The 19314-nt window shown below is 39.3% G+C and overlaps 1 protein-coding gene across 2 annotated transcripts in view; it reads left to right on the forward strand.

The window, feature by feature from the left end:
- The window catches only part of LOC126322260 (ATP-dependent RNA helicase DHX33), a 108354-nt gene extending 90507 nt beyond the window's left edge, over positions 1-17847 (forward strand). For both annotated transcript variants that reach the window (XM_049994274.1, XM_049994276.1), the window contains 4 exons: positions 1190-1344; positions 4347-4518; positions 14642-14842; positions 17193-17847. In XM_049994274.1, the coding sequence (XP_049850231.1) occupies positions 1190-1344; positions 4347-4518; positions 14642-14842; positions 17193-17393 (729 nt within the window). In that variant the 3' untranslated portion in view covers positions 17394-17847. The remainder of the gene's footprint in view (positions 1-1189; positions 1345-4346; positions 4519-14641; positions 14843-17192) is intronic.
- Positions 17848-19314: the final 1467 nt, after the last annotated feature.

A 19314-nucleotide genomic window follows, 5' to 3' on the forward strand; every position in this document is an offset into this window, starting at 1 on the left:
AACATGATTTGCTCAACTTCCAACAACTGCTTCACAGCTTTTGCCATATGGTCCCTGATCTTCACCAGCCTAGCCCCTTCCCTGTTTCCACTCCATCCCTGCACATTCCTTCTATCTCACAAATATGCCTGGATAACGCTTTCCCCTTCTCTGCTTACCTCCTCTCCCCTTTGCCTCTCACCCCAAAATACAGCTTCCTGATGTTGCACCTAGCAGCCCACCATTCTGTTCCAGCCACACTCCTGAGTGCTCCCATAGGTAGCCATTGCACCTTCCCCAACTGCTACAGTGCTACCCCTCCTCTTCATCACACGCCTCTTCTGTACCCCCACTACCAACTCCATTGTAGATTGCTGCTCACCAGCCTTAGTGCCCTGAGCTGACAGTAATCATGTGATGAGAGTTTCTACGTCTGATGAAGGACATAATACCATAGCTAAATAATACTTAACAGTGTTTATTATTTTGTATCATCACTAATAACCATCTCTGTATGGTGTTTAATTTTTATAGAGTAGTATTTTTTACATCTTATTTCTTTTCTATGGGGTTCACTTCAATATCAGAATATGCATTTATAGCCTTGTGAAATTTATTAGTAGCTCACTTAACACCAGTACAACCTGTTGGATGGCACAATCTTTATACTTTGTCTTTTCATACTTTGTCCTTTCATAAATTTTAGCAACTGTTCTGATCGTTAAACTGCGATTCATCCCATTGTTCTAATATTTTTATTGTTTATGTATTTTTTCATAGGGATTAAGCTCTTATTCAAAATCCCCTCCCTCCTCCCAATAGCAATTTACAGTGTATCTTACAATCCAAGATATTTTGACAACATTAAGAGCATTTTGCAAAAATTTCATGTCAAAAAGTACTAAATATTTTATAATACCTACTTCAGTGTTATTTTTGTTCATAGTTGTAGAACTGTAGTACTGCTGGTTCATAATTTAATAACATATTTCACAATATCTACAATAAGCAAAAAATATTGTAGGTGACAGTTTAAGTTTTAATGCTGGTGCACTGTTTTGCATTAGATATTCTAGCGATAATTGTGTTATAGCGTTTCACCATTTTTAACCATGTTGTTGATTTCCGAATTTCTACAGTAATACCTTGTTCATTATGAATTTTAGTTTATTGCAGTGTTTAAACTTTGTTTAATACATCTTGATTTCAGTCCTTAATAGCAGCACTACAACAACTAAAACAGCTTAATGCCATAGAGTCTGTAGACTCACCTGCCCTCACAAAATTGGGACACCAGATGTCCCAATTTCCACTTGATCCTCGGTTTAGCAAAATACTTTTGGCTGCAAAAGATTACAATTGTGTGTAAGTATTTTTTACGAACCTTTCTTCACTGCCAACAAAAGTGAAGGTTATACTGTCTGTTTGTTAATTTGTATTCTTAACTGTTCTATTGTGGAAATTTGGCTTTTTAAGCAGGCAGCATATACATTGCATTTTTTTAAAATATTAATTTGAGAAGGTAGATAATATAACATATACATGGAGACTGAAGTGATGAATGGAAATTTGTACAAAGGCTGGGTTTTGAATCCAGGTCTCCTGTTCACCAGGAAGATGCACTAACCACAATGCCACCCTGGCACAGTGGCGTTGCACAGCTGCACGGACTACCCTAGTGTGCCTCCATCCTCAACCCAAATTCCCATTTGTGTCTCAGCCCACTTGGTGTTCCCCCTAAACTCAAATAGCTTTGCAAAAGCCTCCAGCTGTATTGCAATACCACCTCAGCATCTAACGAAACAGTGTTTTTTAATCAAATGAAACTATGTGGTGCCAGAGACCTTTGCAAGAGACCTGTTATGTATATATGTAGACTGAAGCAATGAACAAAAATGAGTACCGATGCTGGGATTCAAACCCATGTCTCCTACTCACTAGGCAGATGCACTAACCACTACGCCACCCTGCCTAGGGGAATACAAAGTTGGCTGAGGTGTGAATGGGTATTTGGACTGAGGTGGGAGGTATGCTAGTGTAGTCCGTGCGGTTGTGCAAAGCTACTATGGCAGGTTGTCATAGTGGTTAGCACATCTACCTGCTGAAAAGTAGAGCCACTTTCAAATCCAAGTCTCCGTACGAATTTTCGTTTTTCCCTTTAGTCCACATCTATACGTCATAGATGTTTCGGACTTGAAAAAGTCTCTGGAACCATATAGTTTCATTTTCTTAGAAAGCACCTATGCCTGGATTTCAGGCAGAATCCCCTGTTTCATTTGATGTTGAGGTGCTTCTCCAATACAGTTGGAGACCCTCTGCAAGGTACAAATTTTCATTCATCACATCAGTTTGCATGTATGCATCATACATGTTTGAGACTTGGAAAGATCTCTGAAACCATACAGTTTCATTTGAGTTGAGATAATAGGTATTTACATTATAAATCCTGTATTTCAGAATTTTTGGCCTTTCATTCAAGCATAATTTTTTTATTCATTTACCTTCCTTCAGTATTTGAAGAAGAAAAAATGTTGTCTCCTAAATCTTTCTAAAGACTAGATTCATGCTGCTATCTATCTCCTTTAGTCTGCATTTTAGTCTTTTACATATACCGAAAAAAAATCTTTTATGGTTGCAATCGAACATATAACTCTTCAATGTTATTGACTGTTTTTATAATTTTCCTACAGTGCACAGTACATTTTGGTGTGAAGTTACCACTAATATCCTATACTTGTTCATGGAGGACAAGTCACAAAATTGTACTACTTTCACCATTTCATCAAGTGTTTATGCTTTCCTTTTAACATTCTTGTTTTTAAAAATGTCATTGTAAAAGTCAGTCTTCTCTTTTTAAAGATTTTGCAAAAACTAACAAACCGAGGTGGATGTGTTGACTCTGCCATTATTTTATGTAAATTAATAACAAGCATTGTAATTGCTTAGTCAGTTTTATGTTTTACTACTAATGCCAGTTTCTCTTGTACGTAAATAGTAAGTGCTTGCCATGAAAACTGAATTTATCCATGTGAAATATGTATTCAGCACACGTAAGAGTGACTATCTCACTCTTTGCTACATCTCAAAATACCTTTTTATTTTTAGTTTTTCTCCTATGTGACAACATTCCTGAAATGTTTTGTAACTGAAGAGCCATAACATTATGACCATTTACCACAAGACTGACTGCCACATGGTTGCATTCCCAGCATTTGATGAGGGAAGTAAAGTATATAAATGGACCAGAGAAATCATTCTAGTGATGATATGGCCTGCAAATAAGAAAATCCACTGAAGTGAGTGAGTTCGATAGTGGACAGGTCATTATGGTCCGGCTCCTGGGAACAGGCTTCTTGGAAACAGAAAAGCTGGTTGGCTCAGTAGGCAACAAAATGTTGAACATCCACACCTCATCACAGAACATAGAGGTCATAGGTTTGCCCACTCTGTACACCAGGATAGGTGGTGATCTGTGGCAGATTACATTGCTGTTGCAGGCACAAAATGTTTCTGAGCACACCTTTCTGCTCACATTGTTGAATGTTGGGTTCTGCAGCAAACAACCCCCTACCTGTTCACATGTTTACCTTGTGAGATTGGATCATGATTCAAAGAAATTGTGTCACTTGGTCCAATTAATTAGGTTTCTTGGAACAATGCATCCACAGTCATATCCAGACACACAGTCATCCATGAGAATGATTTCTTGGCATATGCACCATGCCAGGGACATAGGCCTTTGTGAGCACTATTAAGTTGTTGTTGGGAATGTATTATGCTGTGGAGATATTCACCTTGCCTTCCATGACACCTGTGGTAGCAGTCAAAGGTACCTTGACACCTGTGAACTATGCGAACGCTATTGTGGACCACCTGAATCCCTTATGCTTGATATTTATCCTGGTCATGATGGCTTTCTCCAGCAGGATTACTGTCTGAGTCTCAAGCCCAGAATCGAGCTGCAGCGATTTAATGAGCATGGTAGTGAACTCAGTTGCTGTCTTGGCCACCAAAGTCACCTGATCAAAACCCAGGTGAACACTTGTTTGGTGTCAGCTCCATGCCCATGAACCACCAGCCTGTAATTTACATAACTGCGTGACCTGTGTGTAGACTCTAGTGCCACACACCTCTGGAAACCTACCAAGGATTTGTTGAATCCATGTCATGCAGAACCACTGCTGTATTGTGTTCCAAAGGTGGACCAGCATCCAATTAAGCAGTGGTCGTAATGTTTTGGCTCATTACTGTACATTGTAATATCAGTGTGTTTCTTAATGTCATAGATTTTCACTTGAAGTTGTTATGTGATAGCTGCCATGCAAACATATAACATCTTGTTAATCAATTTACCATTTGTTCACCAGGGAAGAAGTGATCAGTATAGTAGCTCTCCTGTCAAGCGAATCAGTTTTTGTGACACCACCAAACAAACGTGAGGAGGCCTTATCAGCAAGGCAGAAATTTGTTTCTTCTGCTGGAGATCATATAACTTTGTTGAATGTCTTCAGAACATTTTCAAAAATTTCACAGAAAAAGGTAAAAGTTTTTGTCACTTCGCATAATCTATACCACAGTGTCCAATCTTATAACTAATTTGCTTAAGGTAAATATTTGTCATTTTTTTGTGGTGCCTCAATACTTCTTATCCAAAAAATGGTTTATACAGGTCTTTCACTATTTCATTTGTGAATAGATATATGCTCTGTCTGTCCACAATAACTACAGTGGCAAAGTGAAATGGAAAATATCAAAATTGTACTGTAAGCTGTGGTTGAAACAGCTGGAAGTCTGCAGCTCTTGTTGTTGTATTGTAAAGGATTAAACTTGCATAATTTAGCAGAGACTGGATCCTCTTTTATTCCAAATTCTAATGGAAAGGGAGTAGACTTAGTCATTTCTCTAATTTAATTATAATAGAGATATAAACCAGAGTTATGTGAAATTGAGCAGTGTCAGAAACAAAATCTATGTGAGAGGGAAACATCACCAATGGTTATGATGTCCATTTGCTCAGCCAAGAAAAGCCAGGAGCCAATGGCATTAAAAGCTTTCCACAAAGCTGATACACTGAAATCTGCTTTTGTTTTCATTATTTAATAAATAAAGTAAATGATAACTAGAATTTTGAAAGAATAGATCTAGCATGTAGCATGCAACTTACATGCTAGTTCATTTGGGCGAGTGACTGGCTCATTCACCTGAAATTTTACAAACCATGATGCAAATGTCTTTAGTTTTTTAGGTACGCAAAGGGAAGTATGTTATTGCCTAAAATCTTTTTTGCAAGTATTAATTGTCTTTTTGCTATGAATCAGAATTATTGACTGGGTAACATATGAGTCAAGGACAGCGCGGGGAAGGCAATGACCTCGCCATCGTATAATCACACTCTTTATCTCCAAAGGATGGGATTATTTCACATTTTCTGCCTTACTTGTTTTTTTCCCAAAACAACTATTTTATCACACAAACAAATGATGATATTTCATAATAATAATGTATTTTTTGGCTTTAACTTCAGAGTTACTAAAATCCTCTTTCAAGTTGCAAATGATGTGAAGATCAGTTAAAACAGTCATCAACAGGATCTTTTGTGACAGTTACAGCATATATATTTATAAACACGCCAATATGACCGTAAACATATAAAAAGGCATGCTGCCTTGAGCTCGGAGGAGTAACAGTTCTCAAACTTTACATAGGCTGTTGGCAGCCAAGTATGCAGTGTGACTTTAATTGATTTCCGGTTGTACAGGAACAAGCTAACATTAATGAGACAATAATTTTAAACCATAACTTTGTTGAAGGAGCCATGCTTTATGTAACTATTCAGCCATTGTTACCTGTAGGTTAAAATCAACAAAAGGAGTCAATCTAGCTACCTACCATATGATTCAGCTGTCTCTCCACAGAGTTGCAGACAAAGAAGACACATATCCTAACACTGATTAACTACGTCCAACCATGCCACAGTGCACAGGCAAAACGTGTGTGTGTTTTTTCCTCTCCAGTACGGCATCATTCAAAACCTTAGCTAATACCTCAATTTTAGTAATGTGCCTGGCTATTACTCTGCTTTTATTATTATGATTTTTTTTATAAATATGACATCATCAAAGAAATGTGCAAAATCTCATATTAGTACCAGTGGCTCATTTATGGTAGGTGAAAGGTTTCAGTCTTCATAGTATTTACACCCAACACCATCTATGATTCACTTTCATACTGTGCTGAGCTTCAGATGAACATTCTCAGAAATTTCTTTATCAGATTAAGTCTTTGGTTTGATAATAGTATGATATATGTTAGTTATCAGTGCTGGACTGCTTTTTATGTCATCCTTGTCATCCATCTTGTGTTGTTATACGTACAAGGCAGAAGAATTTCTTAATTTCATTTATTGTGTGGTTCCCAGTTTTGATGATAATCTCCTTTCTAGTCTTCTTCTTACTGAAAAGTTTCTGCTTATGCAGGTTCTTCGTAACTTCATGCACTACTCATTATTTTAGACTTTCTTTGTTTACTTCCAGTCTATATTTTATGCTCATTAGTGTGTTCATTCCATTCAAAAGACTTTTATTTCTGTCATTGCTTCTTCATTGTAAAGGGTGAACATTAGGGGATGAAGACTGCCTCCTTGCATTATGCCCTCTTTAATCCAAGGACTTCTCATGTGGTCTTCATTTCATATTGTTCAGTCTTTGTTCATGTTTATATTGTATACTTGTTGAGTACCCAGAATTGCCCAAGTATATATTTACTTCAATTCTATTAGTCTTAATCTCCTCCTCTCTTTGTGCATGTCCTCTTTCGTTTCTATGTCCATCTCCTCCTTCGCATAAAACCCCTGAACTTCGTGTCACACAATGATGTAATTTGGTTAGTACATTCAGGAGCATATGTTGATACTGCCTGCTAAATGTATTTCAAGTGGAGTTTGTACAAAAACAGCAATAAATATAAATGTCATGGTATCATGCATGATGTGATAGCTTTTTTGGCCAAATAAGCAAAAATGTAGTAACCGGTAAACTTTTTTCCTTCCATCATTTTGTTGGGATTTTCAATGAGAAAAAATTTCATAAAGGTTTGGAATTTTTGAGTAAAGTTTGTTCTCAAACAGTGGATAGTGCACATTGTAGCTACACATTACACAACATCTACATTATGAAAGAAACAGTGTGGATGTATGGAATAAATACATTGAAGTTTGTATAAGCATTGAATTTGTTACTATTAATTGTATCACGTAGCCCATATCAACTAAAAAAACCATTTTGACCAATATGATAAAGATAAAAGGTTAAGGAGTGAACAGAAATTTCAGAGAGTAAATAGTTTTCCTCAATTCATGCAATATTCTTCAAATCAGTAAGTATATTGTACTGCACACTTTCTGGAGTAACCTATGTTCTTCCTCAGGGTTCAAGCTACCCCGTTACCAAATTTCATCGCAATCATTCAGCAGGAATAATAAATTTAATGTCATGCATCATGTGGCAGTGTATCATGCCTCTCAATGTTTATGACATCATATATCCTGAACCATGTGTCGTGGACACAGTTGACAGCAAAGAAGTGATAATTAAAATGTCTTGCCTGATACGAAAATGAACAGTGAAAATGTAGTAAGCAATACACTTTTTTCCTTTCATGATTATGTGGGGTCAGCCATAAAAAGTTTCTTAAAGTTTTGGAATGATGTGTAAAGTTGGTTGCAAGTAACTTAATGCTCTCATTCACAAATACTGAATGAATAAAATGTGGGTATTCACTCATCATAGCCTACACTTCTTTTTCCCTCCCACCCCTTTCATAAGTTAGTGGTTCTTACCACCACAGTGAACCTTCCCAGACAGTAAGTGATATATGTACTAAGCTTGGTTGAAATCAGACCAGTGGTTTGGAGATGTGAAACATACACTATGTGATCAAAACTATCTGGACACCCCCAAAAACATACATTTTTTTCATATTAGGTGCATTGTGCTGCCACCTACTGCCAGGTACTCCATATCAGTGATCTCAGTAGTCATTAGACATTGTGAGAGAGCAGAATGGGGCACTCCACGAAACTCACAGACTTTGAATGTGCACAGGTGGTTGGGCGTCACTTGGGTCATACGTTTATACAAGAGGTTTCCACACTCCTTAACATCCCTAGGTCTGCTGTTTCCTATGTGATAGTGAAGCGGAAACATGAAGAACCATGTACAGCACAAAAGCATGCAGGTCGACCTCGTCCGTTGACTGACAGAGACTGCCAACAGTTGAAGAGAATCGTAATGTGTAATAGACAGACATCTATCCAGACCATCACATAGGTATTCCAAACTGCATCAGGATCCAGTGCAAGTACTATGACAGTTAGGCAAGAGGTGAGAAAACTTGGATTTCATGGTTGAGTGGCTGCTCATGAGCCACACATCATGCCGGTAAATACCAATGACACCTCGCTTGGTGTAAGTAAATTAAACATTGGACAAATGAACAGTGGAAAAACGTTGTGTGGAATGACAACTCACAGTACACAATGTGGCGATCCAATGGTAGGGTGTGGGTATGGCGAATGCCCGGTGTACATCATCTGTTTGCATGTGTAGTGCCAACAGTAAAATTCGGAGGCAGTGGTGTTATGGTGTGGTCATGTTTTGTATGGAGAGGACTTGCACCCCTTGTTGTTTTGCATGCCACTATTGCAGCACAGGCCTACATTGATGTTTTAAGCACCTTCTTGCTTCCCACTGTTGAAGAGCAATTTGGGAATGGCAATTGCATCTTCCAACACGATCGAGCGCCTGTTCATAATGCACGGCCTGTGGCAGAGTGGTTACATGACAATAACATCCCTGTAATGGTATGGCCTGCACAGAGTCCTGACCCGAATCCTATAGAACACCTTTGGGACGTTTTGGAATGCCGACTTTGTACCAGGCCTCACTGGCTGACACCAATACCTCTCCTCAGTGCAGCACTCTGTGAAGAATGGGCTGCCATTCCCCTAAAATTCTTCCAGCACTTGATCGAACGTATACCTGCGAGAGTGGAAGCTATCATGAACGCTAAGGATGGGCCCACACCATATTGAATTCAAACATTACCAATGGAGGGAGCCACAAACTTGTAACTCATTTTCAGCCAGGTGTCACATAGTGTATCTCCCCCCCCCCCCCCCCCCCCCCTGCAGTCTGATTTTGAAGAAATATAGGCTGTACTTTGCCCCTAGCTACACTGAAGCCACTAGTGAAAACTCATAAAAATCTCTCCAGTAGTTTTGGAGATTAACATGTTCAGACAGACAGACAGACTAGAAAGTTTTAATAAAACTTTTTCTTACCATGGTCCGATTTTGGTGATTAAATCTTTTTCAGTGCCCCAAACTATGCTCAAGTTGCTACAGAAACCACATGAAAATATGTCTCGTATTTGGAGATTAGCACATTCGGAGGCAGACAGACACATCAGTTTTACAGATTTATTAGTAATATAGATTACCCATTTTCCCTATAGCTTACAACCACTTTCCTGAGAATTTCAAACATTTTTATGTTGTTGAAAATGTTTAGTAGTTCGACAAATCCTATGAAATTGGCTTGCCTTCATTATCAAGTGCATTGTTGGAATGAATTGGTGCGCCCATTGTCTGACGTGATGGTTCAAGGAAGCCCTTCAGTGATGAGGAACTGGAGGGGCACATTAATTGTGGCTTCTGTTGTGGTGGACGTCATGTTGACCACAAATGGGTAGTTAAGAGTATAAGCTAATAAACCACATAGGGCCTAGAAAGGTGCCCTAAAGTCCAAATGAATGCAGTTCCAGGGACAGTGGAGGAAGGCAGGGCCATCGGGTGAAAGATTGGGGTTGTGCAGCCTGATAGTGCTGGGCGTAAGTGGAACAGCTGCGTATCATAGCTTCCACATCCTAGTTTAACTCTGGCCAGTAAGCGTGTCATTTCACTGCGCCTTTCATTTGTGACATTCCCCAGTGCCCACAATCGAGGAACTGTAAAACTGGAGGTCCTAGGGTTGTCTTGGCAACAAAATGAGGAGCTGTAAAGGAAAACCTATGCCAGGTTTGTCGCCATTCCATGTCTATGTGGAAACAGGAAATTTCCTGCTGGTGAAAGGCCGGGTCTGGTCCTGCAGATAGGTGAGGTAGATTGTCTGCATTTGGATGTTGTACTGTGGGCTTATATTTAATGGTATAAATACAGAAGCTGAGGAAAAGTGCCCAATGCTGGAACCATTGCATTTTGCATTTCGAAATACTGGAGCAGGATCTGAACAGTGGTACCAGCAGTTTGTGGTTAGTAATTAAAGTGATCTTAGTCCCAAACAGGTCGACATGGAACTTCTTAACTGCATATACAATCCCTAAAGCCGCTTCTCTATCTGCGAGTAGATCCTACAAGCAGGGGCCAGTATCTTTGATGCATAGGCAATTGGTTGCTTCATATCATCATCATTCCTATGTGCCAGCACTGTACCAATGCTATATGGAGAAATATCCATGGCCAAAACCAGTGGGTGCAATGGGGAAAAGGAAGGAAGGCAGGGTGCCAAATGCAGCTTATGGTTCATGTGCATGGAAGTGCAGTCCCATATAGCCATCCACTCGTACTAAACATCTACCTTTCTCAACTGGTTTAGTGGATGGAATATATGAGTTACTTGTGGAAGGAACTTAGAATAATAATTATAATAATTCATTTACCCCCAAAAAAGGCTGTGCCACCTGTAACTTTTGGGAGAAGGTAGACATTTGATAGTGGTGATATTGCAATCACTGGGCTGGACCCCATCTTTGTTGAGCAAGTGCCTGAGCTACTGCTCTTGGCTCAAGGAAAAACTAGCATTTACATAAGCAGCACTTTAGCCTGGGATCACATAATGTAGCAAATAAGGTGCACAGCTTTTGTAGATATTCCCAACACTTAAAATCTTAACATTAAGTCATCGAGATAGTTAGTGCAACTGGAAATGGACATGGTTAGCTGTTCCAGATATCTCTGGAAGATTTCCAGAGTGGGAGAGATTCCAAAAGGCAAGCATGTATGTTGATAACAATGATGCTTTGCAATTCCTCATCCAGTGGGATCTGCAAATATATCTTAGAAAAATATTGTCTTCTGTCATGCTTTGTGAGGACAAGTTCTGAACATGTGATAGGGTAGATTGCAACTTGTGTCTGGGCAGCCTTTGCAGAGAGAGCCATTTGGTTTCTTTACCAATATCAGGAGTGGTGCAAGTGTGTGTTGTAACTGGTCCAATCATCCCGACATCATGAAGTCTTTTGAGTACCTGCTTAACAGCTATCTGTCACGAGGCAAGAATGGATTGTGCATGGCAAAAACAGGCACTACATCTGGACCCAAGGAGATATAACCCTGGAAACCTGTAGTGCACCCCAGGCCAGGTTCGAAAAAGAGTGAGAAAGTGGTACAAAGGTCGTCAAGTTCCAGGAAGGGAACTATATCAGAGACAAACTAACCTTGTCACTGATGGAGAATCCAAGTAATGAGAAGGCACTCATACTGAAAATTTTCACAGCCAAGTAACTAGACGATGACAAACAGCATTATCAGCCATATGACCTTCTTGTAGACTGCAGAAATGGAATTGACCCTGGAGGTAAACTCAAGTATCACCAAAACTACCAACATATAGAGGGCAGCGCTAATGCGGGTAAATCTAGATGAGCATACATTTGGAAGTTTAGCCAAATAAACAAAGCCCCCATGTCCACCTGGAAAAAGTCGTCTCTGTTTGCAATTGTGAGGATGATAAAGAACTTGGTGGCAAAAGGATTGCCCAAGGAAACAGTTGCCTGAAGTTAATGCACGATTCCTTCAGAGCCACGGGAAACTGGTTTCGACTGTCCTGACAGTTTGTGACAGACAGTTCAGAATTGTCACAACAGGTGCAGTGCATCCGGCAATACAAATACTCTGCATGTGTCTGAGCTATGAAGCAGTCTGTGCATGACAGAAGAAACCCATTGCCCACACCAGCAGGATGTGACCACTTGTTCACAGGTCGTCAACACGTGATGAATTATGGCGACACCATTGTTTAAGTGCTTTATGAGGATTTTGTGGTTTCTGGACTGCTGCCACCTGTGATCAAACAATGAAGTGCTTATTTGCTGCATGCAATTTTGAAAGTGCATGATTGTCAAAATATTGTCCAATGAAGCATTTGTCCAGCTCAAGAGCTGATGTGCGTGCTTCTGGATCAAAAGCAAGGTGGGCCACTATGTCTCCAATTAGAGTCTGCATACGAGGTTTTGCATGCTGGGTTTGCACAAGTGAAATCGCATCTAGGAATCAGTCCTAGATCAGTTCTCCCGGTTGCAATATAACTTACCAGATAGCTTGTGATTTTGACGAAATTCGCATCGCGAGGCAACCACATGGAATTGTTGCAAGTAATAATTCGAAATCAGTGAGCACATCTTCTTGAATGTGAGTGTGATTGAATTTGAAAGACGAGTCAATTTCTTCAATAAGAAAGGAGGAGTGACTATAGGAGAGTGTCATCAAAGACCTAAAAGGCAGTGATGTACTGTTTCAACCATTTCTCCACCTTGGCAAAAATGGTTCAAATGGCTCTAAGCACTATGGGACTTAACATCTGAGGTCATCAGTCCCATAGACTTAAAACTACATAAACCTTACTAACCTAAGGACTTCACACACATCCATGCCCGAGGCAGGATTCGAACCTGCAACCTTAGCAGCAGTGTGGTTCCGGACTGAAGAGCCTAGAACCGCTCGGCCACAGCGGCCAGCTCTCCACCTAGGAACTGACAACTGCTTGTGTGTGGGGGAACACTGTTTCTGATGTAGATCCTTCAAAAGCTGAAGTTCCTGAGGGAGCATCTCAATGTGCAGCTGCTGTTGTTGAAACTGCTCTTACAATTGCTGCTGCAGGAGCAGTTGTTGCTGCTGGTGTTCCACAAGTTGCCGGTATTGTGACCATAATCTGACAAAGATTGTGAACAATGGAAATAACCCACACAGGCTGGCAACCAGCATGGAGTTGTGACTAGCAGATTGTCAAATACAGTCAGAATACAACAATGAAAACTGGACAAGTGAAGCCAGCTTGAGAACCAAACAAGTTCCCAAGTTAATCAAACAGAGTAACCAAGATTTAACAAAGCAGAAAAACGCGATGATGTGCATAGTTGCACAAGTAGCAGCTCCACTTAGCAGGCTTTGTCGAGTTCCGTACACTTTGCCGGGCCTTCAGCCTCACCCGTCCAAGATATCAAAGTCCTCCTCTGTCCTCAAGTTTATCTTCTTCATGTGTCTCTGGCAGGATTCCCTCTTTTGCTTCTGCTCCCCTTCTCCCAGTACTTCTGTTCAGGCTGCTTCTTCTGCTTCAGCTTAAACCTGTTCTTCAGCCTAGCCCTCATACTGAAGCTCTTGTTCCAGAATTACTTCTGCTTCTCCTTCTGACATTTCCTCCATGGATTCAGCATCCTCTGGTGACTCTTGTTGCTTCGAAATATCTTCTAGTTGCAATTCTTCCATAGATCCTGTTCCAGCATTTCATTTTTTTTTCTTTCCCATTGTTGTTCACCTTTGTATATTGTCTTCAGTTCCATAGAGGCATGCCCCCCCCCCTCCCCTCCCCCCCCCCCCCATTTTTACCTTTGCTTGCTCCCTTCCTTGCCACTGTGGCCAATTAGAAGACCCACCACTGAAGGTGACAGGATGCCACATGTGCTGATAAGTCTTGTGCATCAACTGTGGTATCAGGAAACTTCTGTGTTTTATCTTCAAGAACTTTGACTTTTCCTCCTAAGTCATCAGGTTTTGCCCACAAATAGCAATTTTGGGTGAACATTCCTTTTTTGGAGCACTTATTCTTTTTGTTGACCGTCAATGAATCCCTTTAGTTCATGCTTTGCCCTTTCTTGCACTGTTCTTGTTTCTTGCCCATAAATCCTCTTATCAAACCAGCTCATTTCTCATATTCTTACATCAGTGGCTTCTGGGCTTCCTATATTTACTATATTTTAATAACAGTTATGGGCAGATATTATATTGGTAAAGAGTTGTTACATAACACAGTTAGGAAAAACTAAACTTTCTCAGTGTAAACTGTTGGTTAAATGAGAAGGTAAAAATCTAACAACCTTAGTGCTGGACATATCATTACAATGCTACAAGAAATTGATATTAAATATGAACTGCTAAATAATATTATACTATAGTGTTGAAATCTCGTTATTTTCTTTCAAATAGTAATTCATAATATTTCTGATGCAGTGCATGTAATACCTTAAGACTTGGCACCTTAGTTGAGACTCATTTCTTGTACTACAGCACAAATTGCTTCTTTGTAGTTCACCATATATGAATCATGTTTGTGATTACCCATCTCATCAGTTTTACTGTTATCACATTGGATGGTTTCTCCAAAAAAGACAAAATAGATAAAACTGCTGAAATTGCTACATAGTGGTTGAGAACAGTTGAGATGTTGAATGATTGGTACAAATTCTCCATCAGCAGTGACTGTTTTACCAGGAGTATTTTTTTCTCTCTTGTTTCATTATATGATAGCTTTAAACTGGACTATTTTTAGTCACAGTTCCACTAATATTATGATGTCAGAAAAGAATCATTACTTCCAATTTCTTTTTTTAGCAATGGTGCCATGAGAATTTTCTCAATGTGCGAAATCTTCAGTATGCAAGTGATGTGTACACACAACTTCTGGACCTTTGTAAACGATGCAAAGTTCCTCTGTCATCTTGTGGACAAGATATTGACAAGATAAGAAAATGCCTTGTTACGGGATTGTTCATGAATGTAGCTGAACTTCAAAGAGAAAGACAATACATCACTGTAAGTATTTCACTTTCTAAAATTCTTTACTTCAGTATGTTATACCTTCAGAATAAGCTTAATGTTTTAAAGCTTCACTTCAATGACCTCTGTCAGACAAATGTCATTTACAGTTACTGACAGTAAATTAGTGGACATGTTGCATATGGTACTACCAATATTGCAAACACATGCTAATTACATTTCATTCACATTCTTTTACTCTTTCCTTATAGAACTAATCCCAGCTGTTTAATACATCTAACAGCTTATTTGGTCAAATATAATCTGATGATTATGCACCTAGTGGTTCTTGGTTCTATAGGTTATACATCTATATGTTACTCTCATTTTTAAAGCTCATTCAGTATGGGTGAAAAGTGACAGTGTATTGTATAAGGGGCATTCAAATGAAACCTGGTCAATATTGTAAAGTAGTGGTAATGATTTTACTGACTCAAAAATGTAGTTATACACCATACACATACTCAAAAATAGTCACCAAAACTGTTGACACATTTATCCCATTGCAACACTAGCTTGTTTTAGAGGTACAAACACATGAAAGTCCCATGGTGAAAGTTCGGGATTGTATGGTGGATGTTCCAGCATTTGCCATCAAAACTGCTGCAATGTCGCCTTCACCACACTGGCCGTGTGTGGGTGGGCATTATCATGCAGGAGGATAACGCCATTGGACAACATGTGTCAGCATTTCAACTTGATGGCTCGTCTAAGATTCTGAAAAGTGGCTTGATAACACTGGGCATTGATGGTGGTTCCCCGTTCCAGGAACTCAACAAGCAGTGAGCCCTTGTGATCAAAAAAGGAGGACATCATGACCTTACCAGAACTTGTGTGCATGGCCTTGATTTCTTTGGAGGTGGTGAAGTTGCACATTTCCACTGCTTGCTCTGAAGCTCGCTTTCTGGCTGAAAATGGTGACACCATGTTTCATCACCTGTGACAGTACGCGACGGAAAGCTGTATTCCTCCTCATGATAACGTTGCAGATGACTCAAAGACAGCACCATTAGAGTATTGCACTGTTCTTTGGTCAGTTGGTGGGGAACGCACTTCGCACAGATATTTCCAAACTTAAAGTGTTGTTGCATTATGGTGTGGGTGGTGCCCACTCTAATACCCAGTAACTGATGGATCTCGTCCACAGTGATTATGCCGTTGTCCAAGTCTAAAGCATTCACTTCTGCAACCATTTCTGGTGTGATGACATGATGAGCCTGTCCAGTGACTCGCGCTCTTTTGCACATTCCACAACACTTGAACGACTCAGACTGTACTCACTGTACATAGCCTTCATCTGTCAATACATTTCACGCCTCCAGCTCCCTCCACTGCCAAAAATCGAATCACTCTTTGTTGTTCCTGCTTACACGCCTACATGTTTGGTAGTGGACTATTAACTTGTGTGACCACCTTCTCTTCAGCGTGAAACCACACTGGTACTATGCAACATCAAACAGTGCACACACATCAGTCTCTCTACAAATAGATGGCACCACCATACCCGCAGTTACATGTTGGCACCATACGTCTAAAGCAACGGTAGACGCACTAATCAGGTTTCATTGGACTGAACCTCATACTTTGTGAATTGAGCACTCCCCTGTATATCCCAGACTACAATAACAACACAGTGACTCTTAAGGTGGTAATAGCACATGTATGTATATTACCTACTTGTTTACTTTTTTTTCTAATCTTGAGCTATCTGTAAGTTCATCAGTCTGTATAGTAGATATTTAATCCCTGTGCATGAACATGAAAAAGTACTTTTAATTCTATCAATTTCATTGTGTGTTTCTCACTTGCATTAATCCAGGCCATTTACTTGATATGATGAGTGTATAATTTCACTCAGTTGACACTATACATTACTTTATTTTTGCTTGCTGCTGAAAAATATGAAATATTTTGTGGAAATGAAATAACATGTTAAGGAATTGTTACAAAAAAAGTCAAAATGCATAAATCCTCTATTGTAAAAAAATGTGGGACCTAGTGCACTAATAAAGCGGAAAAAAAAAAATTTACAAAGATTATCTTCAAAATTATTCCATGCAAGGTACTATCAATTTTTTAAATTTATTTATCTCACAAGTTCCCAATTATGGGCACAGATTTCTGATTTTACATTTCATTCTTGGTGACAGGTGATATTGTGATCAGATTTTGTATAACTGTAAACTACGAAGATTACGAAGGGAGAAACAGCATTAGCACTTTGTTTGTGTGTGTGTGTGTGTGTGTGTGTGTGTGTGTGTGGGTTTGTTTGTTTCAGTTCTGAATTTTTATTGGTTTTGTTACACATTTTTGAGAAATATATGTTTAATAATTGATTCTTTTATAGGTGGACACAAGGCAAGCTGTCACAATACACCCATCATCAGTATTGTTTGGATCGTATCCTCCATTTGTGTTGTTCACTGAAGTAGTGCAAACAGGACGCTGCTATCTGAGACAGATTTCAACAATAGAACCAGAGTGGTTATTAGAGATTGTTCCTAATTATATTCGTAACCATAAACTCTCATTTTCATCTGTTTCGTAGCAGTTGTAGCAGAATGTGTATACGAAAGACACGAATGTACAAATGATGTAGGAAAGTCTTTGTGTGCATTCAGCAAGTAACAATTGACAGTTTAAGAGGCTGGATGATCTCATTTTACTCATAGCAACTTTTCTGTGAACATGAGATTGTTTGTGAAATTCTTGTAATGGAAAACAGGTAGATGACATGCTATAATGCATAATGTGTGGTTTTGTATCCACATTTTTACAGAGGGCTTACTAACTGACAAAACTGGTTTCATAATTGTCACCAAAAATCACCATAAAGTACAGTTATATTCTTTCTATTTTATACTGAATTTATATAAGTTTCTGAAATATATTTATTTTATTGAACAATTATATTTTTTTAATGTAACTTCTTCTCTATCTCTATTTTTAAAAATAAATTGTACAAACAACTACTTGAATAAAAATGTGTTGTCTTTATTATAGGACCATGCTTATGATAATATGCACCATTTCTCTGTGTGTGGGTAATACAAACACAATGAAGATAGCCACTTATGATATAGTAGAGATTTTAAGTAGTAAATGGACATGAGGTCAAGAACTAGAACATAGTATCTCAGCTTGCCTTTTTCCTTTAACAGACACAACTACATCGTCCTACTCCAATGGCCCAGTCATGATAAATGATATTGAGTGGAGAAGGTAAGATAATCAAAGGATGACAGACACAAATGGAATGACAATAAGTGAAAATAATAATAATAATTATAATACAACACCGAAGAGTGTGCCCTAGTACTCGCATGTTGCACACAGTGATACGGGACAGAGCTAGTGAAGAGACCAAAGTGAAGTGATGGGGTGATGTACAAAAGAGTAACTTAGAGAAACATAAAAATCATGTGCTTATACAATGAAGAGCCAAAGAAACTGGTACACCTGCCTAACATCGTGTAGCATCTAGACGTATCTGGAGTCCCTTATCACTCTCAACTGCACACACCCCACACCATTACTGAGCCTCCACCAGCTTGAAGAGCCCCTGGTGATGTGCAGGGTCCATGGATTCTGAGCCTGTCTTCATACCCATACACATCCATCCGCTCGATACAATTTGAAATGAGACTCCTCCGACTAGGCAACAAATTTCTAGTCACCAACAGTTCAATGTCAGTGATGACGGGTGCTGGTGAGGAGTAAAGCTTTGTGTTGTGCAGTCATCAAGGGTATATGAGTGGGTCTTCAGCTCCGAAAGCCCATATCAATGATGTTCCGTTGAATGGTGATGGCCCATCATTGAAATCTACAATAATTTGTGGGAGGGTTGCACTTCTGTCTCGTTGAACGATTCTCTTCAGTCGTCATTGGTCTTGTTCTTCCAAGATCTTTTTTCCAGCCGCAACAATGTCAGAAATTTGATGTTTTACCGAATTCCTGATATTCACAGTACACTTGTGAAATGAGTATACTTGTGAAATGGTCGTTCAGGAAAATCCCCACTTCATCACTACCTCGGAGATGCTGTGTCCCATCGCTCATATGCCCACTATAACACCACATTCAAACTCACTTAAATCTTGATAATCTGCCATTGTAGCAGCAGTTACCGATCTAACAACGGTGTCAGATACTTGTTATCTTATATAGGTATTTCTGACAGCAGTGCCATATTCTGCCTGTTTCATATCTCTGTATTTGAATACGCTTTCCTATACCAGTTTCTTTGGTAGTTCAGTGTAGGTATTTTATCTCAATCTTGTAATGTTTTAGTTAATGTCCACATCAAAGTAGTCCACTTCTCTAACTACTCACTGTTTACTATTTTTCTTCTATGATTGGAATGTTTTCTTTGCGGGGGCTAAAAGTGCTCTTGTCATATTTCTGTCAATCTTGATCATGCTTTGCAAACCATTTCATTGTGCTTCTGAGTTTGGGACATTGTCGTAAGT

Source organism: Schistocerca gregaria, chromosome 2 (assembly GCF_023897955.1).
Source record: "Schistocerca gregaria isolate iqSchGreg1 chromosome 2, iqSchGreg1.2, whole genome shotgun sequence".
Lineage (NCBI taxonomy): Eukaryota > Metazoa > Arthropoda > Insecta > Orthoptera > Acrididae > Schistocerca > Schistocerca gregaria.